General features: G+C 42.5%; 1 protein-coding gene across 1 annotated transcript in view; it reads right to left on the bottom strand.

The window, feature by feature from the left end:
• Positions 1-16,562, bottom strand: part of LOC140464743 (uncharacterized) — a 65,950-nt gene extending 49,388 nt beyond the window's left edge. Inside the window, 9 exon segments of the mRNA XM_072560238.1 lie at positions 3,571-3,737; positions 4,772-4,913; positions 5,518-5,705; positions 5,860-6,001; positions 6,709-6,882; positions 7,783-7,943; positions 8,956-9,105; positions 10,943-11,105; positions 16,252-16,562. Coding sequence (XP_072416339.1) covers positions 3,571-3,737; positions 4,772-4,913; positions 5,518-5,705; positions 5,860-6,001; positions 6,709-6,882; positions 7,783-7,943; positions 8,956-9,105; positions 10,943-11,105; positions 16,252-16,452 — 1,488 coding nt within the window. The 5' untranslated portion in view covers positions 16,453-16,562.
• Between the last annotated feature and the right edge of the window lie 2,405 nt (positions 16,563-18,967).

Below are 18,967 nucleotides of genomic sequence, written 5' to 3'. Positions count from 1 at the left end.
CTCAGACCATGAGATGGATGGGCATTGATTCATCAGCCAAGGGGCAATAGGGTAATCAGCAGGAAGTTTCCTTGTCCATGTTTGACTGACTGCCATGCCACAGGGCATCTCCCTCCTGAATGTAAGACTATGCCAGTACACCTGTACTGCTGATGGTTCAGGACATATCCAGAGAAGTGATGGAAAAGCCTGGGACATAGGCTGTTATCTATAAGATTTGGAAAGTGTGACAATGTCAGGCTATGGTTGACTAATCTGTGGCTTAGTTCTTTCCTAAATGTGGCACAGTCCTAAATGTCAGCATAGGGCAGTGTGTACCTTTGTTGTGTCTGGATCACCCAACTTGTTTCAGTTGATTGAATCAGAGGAATGGGTGGAAAAAGATCATTATGATTCACCTCTTTCCAAATCAGTCCAGGTACTCAAATTTCCCCTGCACTCTTACCCAGATCCTTGCATTTTATTTCTCCATTGTGTTAACTGTGGAATCTGTATCTACCTCTTGATCAAGCAAAGATTAAAGTGCCACTGCTATTTTTGTCAATCACCTTAAATCTGGGCTCCCTTGTTACCAATTCTTCAACCACTGAAAACTTACTAACTTCTCTTCCTAACTTAGCTTTAAAGGGAGAATTTCTACAGGTACAAGGTTTAACATGGATTATTGACCATTTGCAAATAATTCACCGAGGTCATAAAGAACAAACTGTAATGCATTACCAAAGGTATTTAACCTGAAGTCAAATAGAAATTGCAACTTTGTTGAAATTATTGATCAGTCACAGTGGAATTTTGCATATAGCTTTGGAGAAATTTATTACAAGAACTAGTTCAGAGAAAATTGGGGAAAGCACTAGTTTATTGCACTATTGGACTGTATTGTATTGTCATGCTAAGATCCATGAACAGGCTGGTCTCAGTAGACCCATCAGATTGTATGGGAAATATTGGAAGTCTTGGCAGCCAGCTACAGACCCTTCTTGTCTCTTTTAACTGAATTCAGTCAAACACTTAATAGGAAGTGGTTAGCCTTCCCCAGGTATTCCCCAATCCTGCCTGCCTTCAGCTTCCAATCAATGGTGGGCCAGCAGCTGTACTGAACAGGGGGGGGGCGGGGGTTCTGGCAGGACAACACCCACTCAAACCTAGTATTAGTTGTGGAGGTCAGGCAGGAATTGGGATTGAAGGTGGAGGAATCAAAAATAAAGGCACAGTGTGGATCTCTGTAGCCAGTGGGCCATTATCCTTCCAACTGCAAGGTTAGACACAAGTTTGTTTCTCATATTCTCCACACAGATAGTACCTGTCTGCCATTAGTTTGGGTAAAGGTCAATCATGAACTTTCTTACCATGGAGTTAATTGGGCTGCAAGTGTGGAAGTGTCCACAAGACATCCTCCCACCTGGCTTAATGGTCTGTCACCAACCATGCCTTTGGGATGGAGACTAAGTTATACCCATCATTTCTGCATGTTTCTGACCCACTGAACTGTTTTCTTCCTGTTGTGACTCTATTTCTTCTCTTTTTATCCAGTCTCATCCCAACTATGTCTGTGACTCTTCCAATACCCTCTATCACTTCAACAATTTTAAATTTCCTTGTCTTAATCACCTTATCTTCATCATGGGTGCTCATTACACATCCAACCCCCAAGAGGAAAGTCCAAGGACTCTCCACTTCTCCCTTGAATGGAAGCCCAAACAATCTCTAACCATTTTATTCATCTTATGTCTGACTGAAATAGTTCTCACATTGAACAACTTCTCCTTTAACGTCATTCCTTTCCTCCAAATAAACATCATTGCTATGGATATCCATATGGGTCCTGGTTATGCCTGTCATTATGGGAAATATGAAATATTCTTTGTGCTTACTTAGGTACCCGCCATGACCTTTTTTACTGGAATAGAGTCATAAAGGCATAGAGATGTACAGGACGGAAATAGGTCCTTCGGTCCAACTCATCAATGCCGACCAGATATCCCAACCCAATCTAGTCCCATTTGCTGGCACTTGGCCCATATCCTTCTTAACCATTCCCATTCTTATACCCACCCAATGCCTTTTAAATGTTGTAATTGTACCAGCCTCTACCACTTCCTCTGGCAGCTCATTGCATACATGCATCACTCTCTGTGTGAAACAGTTGTCCCTTAGGTCTCTCTTATATCCTTCCCCTCTTTTATATCCTTCCCAAAACCTACACCCTCTAATTCTGGACTCCCCCACCCCAGCGAAAAGACTTTGCCTATTTATCCTATCCATGCCTCTCATGATTTTGTAAACCTCTATAAGGTCACCCCTCACCTTCCGACACTCCAGGAAAAACAGCCCCAGGCTATTCAGCCTCTCCCTTTAGCTCAAATCCTTCAACCCTGGCAACATCCTTGTAAATTTTTTCTGAACCCATTCAAGTTTCACAACGTCCTTTGGATAGGAAGGAGACCAGAATTAGATGCAATGTTCCAAAAGTGGCCTAACCAGTGTTCTGTACAGCCACAAAATCAATACTCTGACTAATAAAGGAAAGTATACCAAACGCTTTCTTCACTATCCTATCTATCGTGGAAATTAAATCGACTTGACTCAAATGCTAGCAAGAGCAAAGAAAAATGTTATTACAGGCCTTTGCAAAGGGACGCTCTGCACTTGACAAAATGCCTTATGCAAGGGGTACTTGAGCATAATTCAGATACTCGTCTGATACTGTTTCTTATCACACTCTCAAGGCCAAAGACTGGGAAAACTCAAGTTGTTATTCTCTCATCCCCTGGTCTTGGACATAACAGTTCTTCAGCTGAATTTGACTGTTGCAAGGTCAAGTTGAATGTTTACAAAGTTCAAACAGAGACAAGCTGGCTGCAAACCTCATCAAAGTATTGTTTACAAAGCTCAGCATAGCATCAAATTTTAGAAAAGCATTTTCTTTCAAATTTCACAGGAAATGTAAAATTTGTTACTTTTCCATTACACTATCCACCTACAGCTCTACTTTCAAGGAAGCATCCATTTCTCCTGCCAGAAACTAACCTTGCAAATGAATCTAAAATTTTGCAGGCCAGTGTACAGTTGTCAAACCTGCAGTTGTCTCAAATTAAAAAGGAATTAAAGATTAATCTCTAAAACAATACCAGGTGCACCTTAGCAAAAATGTTTTTGAGCAATTGCAATTTTTGCAAAAAAAAAAGGTAATGGGGGAATAAAGACTGGCAGTAGAAGAATATTCAAACTCTTCAATAATTGGGTTGGGCAGCACATTAATTATCTATCCAATCAGGAAATCTAACTGAAAGGTTAAGGATTTGATGGCTAAATTCTAAATTCACTGATTTCTAAATTCACTGATGTCTATGTCTAAATTCACTGATCCTTCTGACTCCTTTGCGAATTGTGACAGAGCTAATTTGTACAGTAAACATCACATAAAAGTAAATATAATGATGATGACTCAGCCCAATCTAACAGGCACTATTTGAAGAAACAAGAGAACACTTATATTGAACTGATTAAATGTTTGTGTGAATGAAAATCACGTAAAACACAAATGAGGTGGTGACATCAGCGACGCACAGCGCACACAGTTTGGTACTTTGGGACTGAAGTAAAACCCACAACAGAGTCAAGATCCAGTTCACTGACGTTCGGTGGGACTTGAAACTTAAATTTTTGTATCAGAGTAGTAAAGAAGAGGAACAGCTCCATTTTAGCCAGGGTCTCACCAGCACAAATCCTTCGACCTGCAAAAACAGATTTGTAAAACAAAAATGTCAAAGCGGCTCTTTATCAATGTTGTTCAGAGTACACTTTTTATAACAAACAGGATATTGCTGTTTTATACTGCCTTTTTGGAATGATATCTCTTAATCACTTAGATGCCAATGTTTTCAGGTTTGTGAAATTTATTGATCATACAAGTTGCTGACTGTAGCTCAGTGAATAGCACTCTCATCTTGAAGGCTGGAATTTGAAGCATCACTCTAGAACCGGAGGCACTAAATCTTGGCTGATGCTCTCACTGCGGGATTAAGCAAAAGCTGCATTGTCAGAGGAGCTAGTTTCCAGTGGACATGTTAAATTGCAGCCATGTCTGCCATTGTGTATTAGCTGCAGAGATTCCCAACATTTCAACAATGATCATTAATCTAGAATAATGCTGAGAGGCACTTTAAAATGCCCTACCGTTGAGAAAGGTACATCTTTAATCAAACAAAATTCATTAATTTCCGGTGTGCCAGCAATTATTCTCACCTTTGAGGAGATTGTTTTTGCAGACTTAGGGAGAAGACACATTACACCAGATTCCCATTCCTGATTGCTACTCAAGCCTCCAGTTAAAAACTATGTGCACAGATATTGCTTAGACAGTAGCACATCCAGGAGTGTCTTTCTCCCCAAAACAGAATCTTAGAATCCCTACAGTGTGGGAGCAGGCTATTCAGCACATCAAGTCCACACCTCTGAAGATCATCCCACCTACTCATCCCCTGAACCTATCCCTGTAATTCTGCATTTCCCATGGCTACAATGGTCAATCCACCTAACCTGCACACTTTTGGACTGTGGGTAGAAACCAAGCACCCAGAGGAAACCCAGGAGACACAATGGGGAGTGTAACTAGTGCTGGGAGACAGCAGTGCTAACCACTGAGCCTTTGTGACAACCTAACAGAAGTAAAATTCCCTCAATGATGCATTTCCTAGATCTTATTCTCCCCAGCCACAGACGGAATATTTCACTCACATATCATTCAAAAATTAGTAAGATGCATTACCTGCAGAGAAAGGTATGAAGGCATTTCTCTTCACAAACTTGCCCTCAGCATTCAGAAAGTGAGATGGGTTGAACTCATTTGGTTTTTCCCATTGGGTTTTATCATACAGCACAGAGGACAGCAATGGGATTACACAGGTTCCCTAAAAATATTAAAATATCATTTCTGTATACAGAATTAAAATGCAAAGGCACGGTTGAAAATAATTGCACAGTTGCTCATTGATAAATGTATTTGAAACTTAGAAATAGCATTTACATTCTAATTGTAATCCCCTGAGTATCCTGATTTGAATTGCTCCAGGTTTGGTGGCTGTGCCTGCAGTGGTCTGGGTCCTAATCTCTGGAATCCCCTCTTTCTTTCTCCTCCTTTAACAAGTTCCTTAAAACCTGCCTTTTGGCGACACGAACATGTATAATGTTTTGTGGCTTCTGGTGTTAACTATTCTTCGATGACTCTCCTGTGAAGATTTTTGGGATTCTTTACCACATTAAGAGGGGCCTTGCAAATACAAAGTGTTGTGCTCAAGCCGTATCTTTTCAATATAGTTCTCCACTCCTCCTCTTTTCCTCCATTATCTGCACATATTGCAACATTTATAAAATACGCAAATGCTGTCAATTTGGTGAGATTGAATCATTCAGGTACTAATGATGCACACTGCAACCAGTTTTCAATGTTCCCTTTCTTCCTCCCTATTGTCTGTCTATCAGGCCCTGAATGCAGCCAGCCTTTCCTAAGGGTACCTTTGGAATGAAGTATCCTCTGAAGTTTACGTCCACTGTTGTTTCATGTGTTATGTTCAGTGGCACAATGTCCCCAAACCTCTGGATTTCATGGATCACTGCATCAGTGTACGGCATATCTTTCCGATCTTCAACTCTGGGAGGTCGTTCCGATCCAATAACTCTGATAATTTCCTCATGAACCTTTCCTGCAATCCGAGCATGTTTTTAAAGTGATTGGAAATACTGCCATGATATTTTTGAACAAGATCAAAATCTCAATCACAGTAAACAGAGAATGAGACATTGAAAATCATCCAACAAGGTCATCTCCAGAGTGGAATTAATCAGAGTGCTTCTTACTCTGGATCTCTGGATATTTCATCATCAGAAGCATTCCCCAACGAAGAGTGGTTGAGGTGGTCTCCATCCCCGCAGTAAACATGCTGTCTGCCGAAGCCATTAAGTTGTTCTCATGAAAGTATGAATTACGGTTCTCCGATTCCTGAAAGCAAGGTTAACAATGCAATGGCTCACAACCGAATTGAGACCTGTACTGTACTGTAAGTCCTATGATGCATACCTAACCTGACACATTGATTATTGGGTATTGCAGCTCATGATAGGGGCCAGGAAATCAAGGCTTCTGTATATTTACTCCAGTGTAGTACTGAGGGAGGCCAAACTCTCAGAGGTGCAGTCTTTCAGAAAAGATGTTATTTTGAGGTGCTGTCACCTCTCAGGTCAATGTATCACAAAAATCTATTCCATTGTGCTTTAAGACCTGAAAATGTCCCAAAACACCTTAAAATCAATAATAAGTGCTTTTTGTAGTGCAGCCAATAGTATAATGTAGGAAGTGCATGAGCAATTTTAGCAGAGCAAACTCACACAAACAACCATGTGGTTCTGACGAGATTTTATTGAGCTCATCAGAGAATGACTACACGTTAAATCTAGTTAATCAGCTGTAAGGTGCTTTGGGTCTTCCTGGGATTAAGACAGACATGTGTAAATGCCAATTCTCTTTCTGAAAAGAACAACATTTTTCACACCCTTTACCTCCAATCATATACATTTGCATCAAAAAAGGAGTCTATTCAGACTATCAGGCCAATTCGGAACTGAACGAAGTTGACTTTTTATTCTGAAGTACATCAATATAACTTTGGGAAGGTGGTAAAACTCTGAAAAAGAAAATAGTGCTTTTACCTTCTGTTGTCTGATCATGAATACATCGATAAAACTCCTCAGGTCATTGTCATCTAGTTTCTGACGATTTTCTTTGAAGAAGTCTTTGAGGAAATTAATAGTCTGTTTTGAATTGGTAAACACTTTATTGTGTCTTCCTGGAAGGAATCTCAGGAGTGGAAATGCATTGTACAGCTACAGAATCAAAATAGCATCATGTTATTAAGGTAGATATTGAAACGAACCAATTACCTACTCATATCTGAGAAATCACAATTTTGAAAATAAGCGATAAATAAATCTTTTAAACATTATGAATCTTTGATTAATACAGTGGCTTGTGAACAATTATAGCTTTTTACTATCTTTATCATCATGCAATGCCTGAATGAGTTGTGCAAACAAATTCAATACTTTCAAAATGGAATTGGATAAATACTTTAAAAAATCAATTTACTGAGATATGGGAATGAGAAAGGGACGTGGACCAATTGCATAACTCTTTTGAAAGAGCTGAAGGAATACTGGACCAAATGAACACTTTCTCTGTTGGACAGGCCTCTGTTTGAGTTTCAAATGAATAAGAGGTATCTTCCAGAGACCCAAGATTTTGAGGCAGCTTGACGGGTGGTTGAGAGGATATTTTCACTTGTCAAAGTCTTTAAAACAGACTATAAATTTGAAAGCAAGAGATTGTTTGAAAAATGCAGAGATGGGGACTGATTTGTTCCCTCAAAGTGCCACTTACCGTTGGAATCTACTCCCCAGGCCAGCATATATTGAATCTATTCAAAGTGGAGTTGATGGGTATAGTTTCATAAGCAGGTTTACAGTCACAGGAGGTTGTAACCCTTTGTAGATGACACTGGCACACACCTGCCCATCCCCAAACCCGCCCACCCTGTTATGTGTAGGAGGGGCAGGCCTAGTGCAGCCTGCCTACTCACACCAATTAAGGCCCTTAACTGGGCAATTAATGACCAATTATATTGCAGCACAAATTTAATGAGGCTCAACCTAGAGACCCCTTCCATTTACTGCAAGTTGCAAATGATTCTCTTCTGGAATGTAATTCAAATGAAAGATGAAACTTACGTAGGCCACAGGTGAACCGAAAAATCGAATGTTCTCATTCACTCTCTTTATTAAACTGACAAACTTTTCATCCTCATAATCAAATCTGCCACCAAAAATCAGAGAGCAAATTATATTGGCCACAGCAGAATTCATTTGGATAGTTGGATTAAACGGCTGGCCTGCAAAAGAAATTTCAAACATGACACCCAATCGAATATTGAGCCTTTATGTAGTGACTGTAATGAGGTTAGCCAGGTCGACCTCATAGAATATAAGTTCCCTGCCTGGGCTAATAAATAAATCCAAACAGCGAATGCTGGTTGGCAGGTATAAACAGGAGTGTCAGAGATTCTATCATTCCTGGAGCTGGCTATGACAAATCTGGACAAGTGTCAAGTACTATGCAAGTTTAAATAAAGGGTGAATTGGTGTGATGGGATACCAATTTCTATGGTAGTATTTCACTTTACAAGAAATCACAGTTGCATTATTCTTCAATTAAGACCCTGAAACTTTTCCCTTGGCTATAAAAGGAATGGAGATAGGCCAAATCACATGCAGTGTGGAAACAGGCTCTTCGGCCCAACAAGTCCACAACGACCCGCAACCCACCCAGACCCATTCCCCTACACCTAACACCACGGGCAATTTAGCATGGCCAATTCACCTAACCTGCACAATTTTGGACTGTGGGAGGAAACCAGAGCATCCGGAGTAAACTCGCACAGACATGGGGAGAATGTGTGAACTCCACACAGTCAGTCAGTTGTCTGAGGTGGGAATTGAACCCAGGTCTCTGGTGCTGTGAAGCAGCAGTGCTAACCACTGTGCCACCATGCCACCCACACCAGAATCTTTCAAAATTCCTTCAATATCCAAATTGAGCTGGGCAACTGCAGAACAGTTCACGAATTGAGAGATGGATGAACTAGAAATCTATGATTTTGTTGGTCTATTCAATCACATGTGATCAATTTGAATACACATTGGGTGGGAGCAGGGCATACCATAATAATTGTAATTAGTTTTGGATTGCTCTGACATAGAGCTAGCGGAAACATAGTTGCCTAAATGGTCCCTTTCTGTGATATAGATTTCAGTGATTCTTTAATGTACACCGGCATTCATAAATAATGCATACAGAGAAAAGAAACAATGGTAATTCTGTTCATTTACCTTACACAGACTCACCTTGATAAGACTCAATTACTGTTACCAGAAAATCTGATTCCTCAATTATTTTTTCTTCAATGGTTTTTCTCCCCATTCCAAAATCTCGTAATGTGCTGAGGGCAAATCTTCGCATTTGCTTCCATGACGGCCCATGACCAAAAGTAATACCTTAAATTAAATTTATCAGAAAGAAGCAAACAAACACTGTGACTCTTGTAATCCTCATTTAAAGTGACAACTTGCCTCTTAGAAAGAAGAACATGGCTAATGAGAGAAATAGGACACCATGATTTGAGAAAGGTTTGCATTTCGGAAGTGAATTATTTCTATACTGAACACTTCTGGAGATAACATCCAGGCATCCAAAATGCTTCAGTCGCTGAGTTAGTTTTCAGGTATAATTACTGTTAGCACACAGTAAATGCACTAACCAATTTACACACAATGAGCTTCCACAAACTATTTTGGAGATATTGATGGAGGGCCAAATAGGAACATAGTGATATAGGAAGAGGAGAAGGCCATTAAGCCCCTCCAGGCTATCCCACGATTCAATGAGATCCTGGGAGATCTGTGGCCAAACTCCATTGCTTAACAAAAATCACACACCTCAGATTTAAAATTAACAACTGATCCAGCATCCACAGCCATTTTGTGGAAGAAAGTCCCAAGCAATTGCAATCCTCTTGGTGTATAAGTGCTTCCTACCATTTTGCCTGCTTGGTCTGGCCCTGCTTCTCAGACTCTGCTGCCCCTCGTTCTAGAATCCCCAACCAATAGAAATAGTTTCTGTACCTACTGTTTTTTCGGTTTATAGCCTTTTTCTTTTCCAGTTTCTTTTCTTGTTTATAATTTTCCTGTTACTATCTCAAAGACTTCAATCAGATCATCCTTTCTAAATTCAAGAGTAAATCAGCCTAATTTGTATAACCGTTCCTCATAACTTGACATAATAATAGCTAGGACATGAGGAAAATAGTATTCTATTCTACTTTAAATAATACCATGAGACATTTTATTCCCCTGGACAGAGAAGATGGGAAGATTTCCAAGAAATATACCTCTGACAATACTGCATTCTTCCACTACCTGGGAGTATTAACCTGGTTTATATGTTCGAGTCTGGGATGAAACTTGAGCCCACACTGACTCAGAGACAAGTGGGATAGCACAGAAACAAGTTATTTGAACCAAATGGTCTATGTCAGCATTTGTGCTCGACACAAGCCTCCTCTTACCCATCTTCATGGAACTTAATCTCAGTTGATGAGAAATTAAATATTCATCTTAGTTTGAAGTACAATCTGGATCCGTTAAGCAAAGATATTCAGAAACATGAGGTAAAAGTGAGCTATTTCTCAGTGTCAGAACAAATTATGTTCCTAATCCTCCATATTAGTGGCATTTTTAAAATCCAGAAAAATAGGATGCTGGATGAAGTTGCTAAACATTCCAATGCTAACATCACCAATTGTCATTTTTTAAAAATTCCCCACAGTGTGGAAACAGGCCCTTCAGCCCAACCAGTCCTCTAAAGAGTAACCCATCCAGACCCATTTCCCCTCCGACTAATGCACCTAACACTATGAGCAATTTAGCATGGCCAACTCACCTCACTTGCACATCTTTGGACTGTGGGAGGAAACCCACGCAGACACAGGGAGAATGTGCAAACTCCACACAGACAGTTGCCCGAGGCTAGAATCAAACTTGGGACCATGATGCTGTGAGGCAGCAGTGCTAACCACTGAGCCACTCCAAATGGTGGTTATAGTTATTGGATATTGTCTGATTAAATATAACCATATGTTTTAGAAATTACACAGAATTTGTTACAATTACATTCAAAGAGTTTTTAAAATATCCTTCAAAGTTCTTAAAAGCATGATACTTAAAAAAAAACTAACCTTTGCCAAACACTGAAAGGTATTCATTATCCAAACAGGGACAGAATACAGTCTGGTTTTAACAAAATAAATATTACAACAGTGAAGATGCAAATTACCGTGTCCTTTCGCAAGTGCTTCAAATATTGGGATGTGTGCTCTTTCTCCAAATTCATCTGCATTGTTGACGAGAGCATCCTTCACTGCTTCATAACCGGTCAGCACCACTGCAGTTGTGGGCCCCAGCTTGATGCTAAATACCTCGCCATATTTCTCAGATAGCTTCAAGAAAAGGTTTACATGACAAATCATTACAAGTTTTTCCGTGACACGTCCATTTGTTGGTCATTACACCAGTGACCTTTCAGACTGTTCCATGAACCACACATCGATCTCTCACTCAGCAGCACTCCCCAGCTCTCAGGATCTACACTGGACATTCACATCAGCTCCAGCTCACCCTCAGACAACTTTCAAAGGCATCAGCTTCAAATCCATTTCTCACATCCTCGACACGTCTTTCACATTTTGCAGCTCTGTCAGTACATCACTCAGTGCAGGTGCTGCAGAGAGGCCCACAATGCCCTTAGGGAGGGAATTCAGGATTTTGACCCAGCCTCAGTGAAGGAACAGCAATGTATTTCCAAGTGAGTGGCTTGGAAGGCACTTGCAGGTGGTGGGCGATGTTCCATGTACCTGCTGCCCATATCCTTTTAAATGGAACTGACAGTGGGTTTGGAAGGTGCTGTGTGAGGACCTCTAGTGAATTTCTGCAATGGATCAGGAGACTGTGCACACTGCTGCTACTGAGTGTTGGTGTTAGAGAGACTGGTGATTGTGGATGTGTTGCCAATCAATTAGAGTGCTTTTTTGAGGATGATCTCAAGCTTCTTCAGTGTTGTTGGAGCATCCAGGCAAGTGGGGAGTATTCCAACACACTCCTAACTTGTGTGTTATGGACGGTGGACAGGCTTTGGGGAGTCAGGAGGTAAGTAACTTCTGGCAGTATTCCTGGTCTCTGATTTGCTCCTATAGCCACTGTACTTGTGGCAAGTCCAGTTGAAATCTTGCGCAATGGTAACCCCCAGGATGTTGATAACATCATTCCCTTATTGGAGATGGTCATTACCTGACATTTGTGTGGCAAAAATAGCACTTGCTACTTGCCAACCCAAGCCTGGACATTATCTAGATCTTAGGTAAAAACAATGACTATAGATGCTAGAAACCAGGTTCTGGATTAATGGTGCTGGAAGAGCACAGCAGTTCAGGCATCATCCGAGGAGCAGTAAAATCGACATTTCGGGCAAATGCCCTTCATCAGGAATATAGGCAGAGAGCCTGAAGTGTGGAAAGATAAACAAATCATCTGCCGACATTTCCGCCACTTCCAAAAAGACCCCACACCCAGGGATATATTTCCCTCCCCACCCCTTTCCGCCTTCCGCAAAGACTGTTCCCTCCGTGACTACCTGGTCAGGTCCATGCCCCCCCTACAACCCACCCTCCCATCCTGGCACCTTCCCCTGCCACCACAGGAACTGCAAAACCTGCGCCCACACCTCCTCCCTCACCTCCATCCAAGGCCCTAAAGGAGCCTTCCACATCCATCAAAGTTTTACTTGCACATCCACTCATATCATTTATTGTATCCGTTGCTCCCGATGCGGTCTCCTCTATATTGGGGAAACTGGACGCCTCCTAGCAGAGCGTTTTAGGCAACATCTCTGGGACACCCGCACCAATCAACCACACTGCCCTGTGGCCCAACATTTCAACTCCTCCTCCTTCACCGCCGCTCCCTCACCACCAGACGCCTGGAGGAAGAACGCCTCATCTTCTGCCTCGGAACACTTCAACCCCAGGGCATCAATGTGGACTTCAACAGTTTCCTCATTTCCCCTTCCCCCACCTCACCCTAGTTCCAAACTTCCAGATCAGCATTATCCCCATGACTTGTCCTACCTGCCTATCTTCTTTTCTACCTATCCACTTTACCCTCCTCACCTTCATCCCCTCCCCCACTCACCTATTGTACTGTATGCTACTTTCTCCCCACCCCCACCCTCCTCTAGCTTATCTCTCCACGCTTCAGGCTCTCTGCCTATATTCCTGATGAAGGGCTTTTGCCCGAAACGTCGATTTTACTGCTCCTCAGATGCTGCCTGAACTGCTGTGCTCTTCCAGCACCACTAATCCATTATCTAGATCTTGTTGCATTGGAACATGGGCTACTTCATTATCTGAGGAGTCACAAATGGTGCTGAACATTGTGCAGTCAGCATAGAACATAGAATCCATACAGTATGGAAGCAGGCCATTCGGCCCACGCAGTCAACATCAATGCTCCATAGAGCATCCCACCAAAACCAACACTATCTTATAGCACTGCATTCCCCATGGCTAATCCATCTAACATACAAATCCCTGGTCACTAGGGGCAATTCAGTATTGCCCGTCCACTTCACCTGCCTATCTTTGGACTGTGGGTGGAGACCAGAGCATCCAGAGGAAACCCATACAAACATGGGGAGAATGTGCAAACTCCACACAGACAGTTGCCAGAGGGTGGAATCGAACCTGAGTGCCTGTTGCAGTGAGGTAGCAATACACACCACTGAGTGACCTTGACACCCCAAGTCATTGACAAATTGTCCCACTTCTGACCTTATGATGGAAGAAAGTCATTGCTGAAGACGTTGAAGGTGGGCTGCCCTAGGACACCACCTTGAGGAACTCTTGCAGAAATGTCCTGGAGCTGGGAAGACTGACCTCCAATAACTACAACCTACCAGACTTCATTTCTATCAGATTTGATACCAACCAGTGAAGAGTTTGCTTCTGATACCCAATTATTCCAGTTTTGCTCAGGCTCCTTGATGTCACACTCATTGAAATCTGGCCTTGATGTCACAGACTGTCATTCTTACCTCCCCTCTGGAATTCAGCTCTTTTGTCCATGTTTGGACCAAGGCTGTAATGCGGTCTGGAGCTGAGTGGCCCTGATGGAACCCAAACTGGGCGTCACTGAGCAGGTTATTGCTGAGCTGGTGCTGCTTGATGACACCTTCCATCACTTTACTGATAATCGACAGTGGACTGATGGAGTGGTAATTAGCCTTGCTGGATTTGACCTGCTCAGGACGTAACTGGGCAACTTACCACATTGTCTGGGTAGATGCCGACATTTTAACGGTTATTGAATAGTCTTATTCTGGAGTCATATAGGTGCACAGCATGGAAACAAGCCCTTCAACACAACTTGCCCATTCCACCCAGTTTCATAATTTGAATTCGTCCCATTTGCCTGTTTTTGTTCCATAACCCTCCATAAATCTCCCATCCATGTACCTGTCTAAATGTTTCTTAAATGATGAAATTGTACTCACTTCCACCATTACTTCTGACAGGCCACTTGACACAGTTACCATCATCTGTTTGAAATAATTGCTCCTCTGGACCCTTTTGTATCTCTCCCCTCACACCATAAACCTTTGCACTCTATTTTTAGAATCCCCTACCATGACGAAAAGCTTATGACTATCTACCTTATCTACAGCCTCAACAAAACAGCACAGCTCCTATACTCAGCACATTGACTGATGACAGCAAACATGCTGAACACCTTCTTCACCAACCTGTCTATCTGTGACTCCATTATCAAGGAGCCCCCAGATTTCTTGTTTCTCTAACACTCCCCAGGGCTACAGAATTGACTGTCTAAGTCCTGCCCTGGTTTGCCTGACCAAAATGCAACACCTTGTACTTATCTAAATTAAACTCCTTCTGCCATTCCTCAACACACTGGCCCAGTTAATCAAGATCTCACTGCATTCCCAGATAACCTACTTCACCGTCTACTATTCCATCAATTTTAGTTTCATTCACAAGCATACTAACCATATCTCCTAAACTTTCATCCAAATCATTTATATTGAAGAGAGTCAGAAACATGGTGACATTACAGTCATTTGAGAAACAGTATTGAACAAACTGAAACTCTGAGCTAACAAGTCCCTGGGCCTTGGTAGGCTTAACTTTAAGGTCTTAAAAGAGGTGGCTAATGAGGTAGCAGATGCATTAATGTTCATTTTCCAAAGTTCCCTAGATTCTGGAAAGGTTTCCATTAGGCTAGAAAGGAGTAAATAAACCTCTTCAATTCAAGAAGGGAGGCTGAGAACAAGAAACTAGAGGCCAGTTAGCTGGAGGTCTGCCCTTCAGGCAATGTCAGAATTCAAGCACAGAGGAGGTCATACCTGAGCATGAAGGAAATATAAAGGTTACAAGGGGCAGCATCGATTACTGAAAGGGAAATCGTGCTTAACCAATTTATTGAAGTTCTTTGAAGGAGCATCATGTACTTTGGATATGTTGGAGCCTGGAACCATGTCACACTTGGATTCCAGAAGATGTTTGACAGGAAGCCACATAAAGGGTTATTATGCAAAGTAGGAGCTCATGATGCAGGAGGTAACAGAGGACATGTATGACCAGAGAATGGGCTGGCTGATAGCAGAGAGCATAGAGTTTCTTTTGCAGCTCTGTCAGTACATCACTCAATTACACTCACAAACATCCTGTTCACTCTCTCCACTATACTATCTCAAGGTATAATGATACAACTAGACTCAATCATCATGAGATAGGCCAGTACAAAAGCCAATTCTCTGATGACATCAGCCGTGTATTCCTGGTATTGGTTTCAGAAACTACTTACACCCCGGTGATGGAAAGGAAGGTTAGAGATTGAAATCCCCAATAAATCCATTACCTTGTGGTTTAACACATGAAGAATTAAGTGTGTGAGGGACAGGGCGCAAATTTAAAGGGTAAGGATGTAGGATGTTACAGTCCAGCGTATGATCTGGCTTCAATGCTGGAAGACATTTACTGGTCTAAAGGCAGTGAATGTTTCTTCAGTTAATATCTCCTATTCACCACACCAGTGACCTTACACACTGTTCAATGGGCCACACACCCAGGCTGCACACTACTGTCCCTGGGGATGGAAAATGTCATGCTGACTGGTACCTGAGAGAATTCTGCACTTGGAGGACACTGAAGAGGCAAAAGAATATGGCCTCCCCCTCCCATAGGGGATTTTTTATTGGAATTCTTTTTACTTCTGTTTTTTGTCACAATATATTCGTGGTGACTTTTCATCTCTGAGTAAGGTTAAACACTCAGACACTCCCACTAATGTGGGTGGTCAGGTTACAGGGGACGAATACTCTCAATTCCGTTACCTGGCCAACATGGTGTCAATTTCAGGGTAATATCAGCTGGATTCTGGTTGGTTTGCATTGGTGACAATAACTCACACAGATCACACCTTCAGTGCAGAAATTCACATCCCCAAGCGCTGAACACAAATGGGAAAGAGCAAACCAGGCCTCTGGTTCACTGTCCGAGTCTAACTCCCTCTTACCTTCATCAAAGATTTGTTCAGCTTCTTCAGATCCAACATGTGCAGGTTCCCGATCACTGGGAGAGAAGGGGGTCCTGGAGGGTAGTTGATGACCCCAGGATTTTTCAGGCCGCTGTTGAAATACAGCAGGAGGATAATGGTCAGAGCCCCCAGCAACACCAGGGTGACGGCATCCACAGGGAAAACACTTACAATCGACATCCCGGGATCGAAACTGGCAACAGGAGGGGCCGCAGTTTATATTCGAGCTCAGCTCCTGCACTGAAAAGATTCAGAAGGGAAATCTCTCACTGATCGATGTGGTTTTAAATTGTTGCTCTCAGATTATCTGAACTTTCCCTTGGTGAAGCCCTGTTATGTAATGAATTACAGTGGGTGGCAATGACCTTCAAACCAACTGGAAAGGCAGGAAAGAAAACTCCATCCCTCGAAAAAACATCTAATTTCTCAATTCCAAGCAATCGCTAAAAATCCCCCCTCCCCCCACCCACCACCTCCTCCTCCTCCTCTCACCCAGTGACACCCGTGAGCGATGCTGGTATTGCTGAATCTGTTGTGAAAATGAGGCAAAGTCAGCAAAAAGGAAATTTACAATGCAGAGAGAAACTAAAGTCCCATTCTCCAAACATGTTTTGAACAGCAAGGCAACATTCACTAGTGAGAAAGAAGAGGTTTGATAATATCGATTTCCACTGATTTTTCACAAAACAAAATCCCCCTGTGGGACCTGGGTGCTGCTGGCTGACCAGCATTGATTACCCCTTCCCATTTGCCCTTGAGAAGGTGGTGGTGAGCTGCCTTTTGGAATCACTGCAGTCCAGGTGCTGTAGATAGGCCCACTATGCCTTGGGGAGGGAATTCAGGATTTTGACGTAGCCACAATGAAGGAACAGCAATGTATTTCCAAGTGAGTGGCTTGCAAGGTTCCCATGCACCTGCTGCCTTTACCCTTTTAAATGCAACTGACAGTAAGTTTGGAAAGTGCTGTTTGAGGATCTTTGGTGAATTGCTGCAGTACATCTGGTAGACAGTGCATCCTGCTATGACTGAGTATTGGTGGTGGAGAGCCTGGGTGATTGTGGATGTGTTGCCAATCAAGGAGACTGCTTTTTCTCGGGTGGTATCAAGCTTCTTGAGTGTTATTGGAGCTACACGCATCCAGACAAGTGGAGAATATTACTTCACACTTCTACCTTCTGCTTTGTAGATCAGGCTTTGTGGAGTCAGGAGGTGAGTTAATTCTCACAGTATTCCCAGCCCCTGACCTGCTCTTGTAGCCACCGTAATTATGTGGTAAGTCCAGTTGAATTTCTGCTCAATGGTAATCCCCTTGGTGTTGATGATAGCACCATTCCCTGACTGGAGATTGTCATGGCCTAGCATTTGTGTGGCGCAAATGTAACTTACCGCTTGTAAGCTCAAGCCTGGATATTATCCAGATCTTGTTGCATTTGAACATGGGCTGCTTCAGTATCTGAGGAGTCACAAATGGTGCTGAACATGCAGTAATCAGCAGAGAACATAGTCTCCCTACAGTGTGGCAACAGGCCATTCAGCCCATCAAGTCCATGCCAACCCTCCAAACAGAATCCCACCCAGATCAAACCTCTATCTTATAACCCTGCATTCCCCATGGTTAATCCACTAAACCTACACATCCTTAAACACAACAGGCAATTCAGCCTGGCCAATATACTTCACCTGCAAATTTTTTGACTATGGGAGGAAGCATTCGGAGAAAACCTATACAAACATGGGGAAAATGTGCAAGTTCCACACACAGTTGCCTCAGGGTGGAATCAAACTTGGGTGCCTGGTGCAGTGAGGTAGCAATACTCACCACTGAGCCACCGTGACCACCCCAAATCATTGACAAATATTCCCACTCCTGACCTTTTGACGGAGGGAAGGTCACAGATGAAGAAGTTAAAGATTGGTTGCCCGAGGACACTACCTTGAGGAACTCCTCCAATAAAGACATCTCGGAGATGATGACCAGACTACTCTGGCCCCTGGGCATTATAATAACCCACAAATCTTTCAACACACTGAAAGAGCTCTTGATTATCCAAAGACTTACAGGTTAGGTGAATTAGCCATGCTAAACTGCACACAACATTAGTCAGGGGAAAATATAGGGTAGGGCAATTGGTCTTGGTGAGTTACTCTTTGGAGGGTCAGTGTGGACTTATTGGATCGATGGTCCTGTTTCCATACTGTAGAGAATCTAATCTAAACTAATCTAATCCTGCAAAAATATCCTGGAACTGAGATGACTGAACTTCAACAATTACAACCACCTTCATTTCTGCCAGATTTGATGCCAACCAGTGAAGAGTTTGCCTCTGATACCCATTGATTCCAGTTTTGCTCGGGCTCCTTGATGTCACACATATTGAAATCTGGCCTTGATATCATGGATTGTCACTCTCACCTCACCTCACCTCTGGACCATGTTTGGACCAAGGCTGGAATGAGGTCTGGAGCTGAGTGGCCCTGACGGAACCCAAACTGGGCGTCACTGAGCAGGTTATTGCTGAGCTGGTGCTGCTTGATGACAATGATGATGACACCTTCCATCACTTTACTGATAATCGACTGGACATAACTGGACAATTTACCACATTGTCGGGTAGATGCCAACATTGTAACGGGTTATGGAAGTTATTCTGGAGTCATAGAGGCATACAGCAAGGAAACAGGCCCTTTAACCCAA

Source organism: Chiloscyllium punctatum, chromosome 40 (assembly GCF_047496795.1).
Source record: "Chiloscyllium punctatum isolate Juve2018m chromosome 40, sChiPun1.3, whole genome shotgun sequence".
Taxonomy (NCBI): domain Eukaryota; kingdom Metazoa; phylum Chordata; class Chondrichthyes; order Orectolobiformes; family Hemiscylliidae; genus Chiloscyllium; species Chiloscyllium punctatum.
This window is presented reverse-complemented; position numbering and strand designations above follow the sequence as displayed.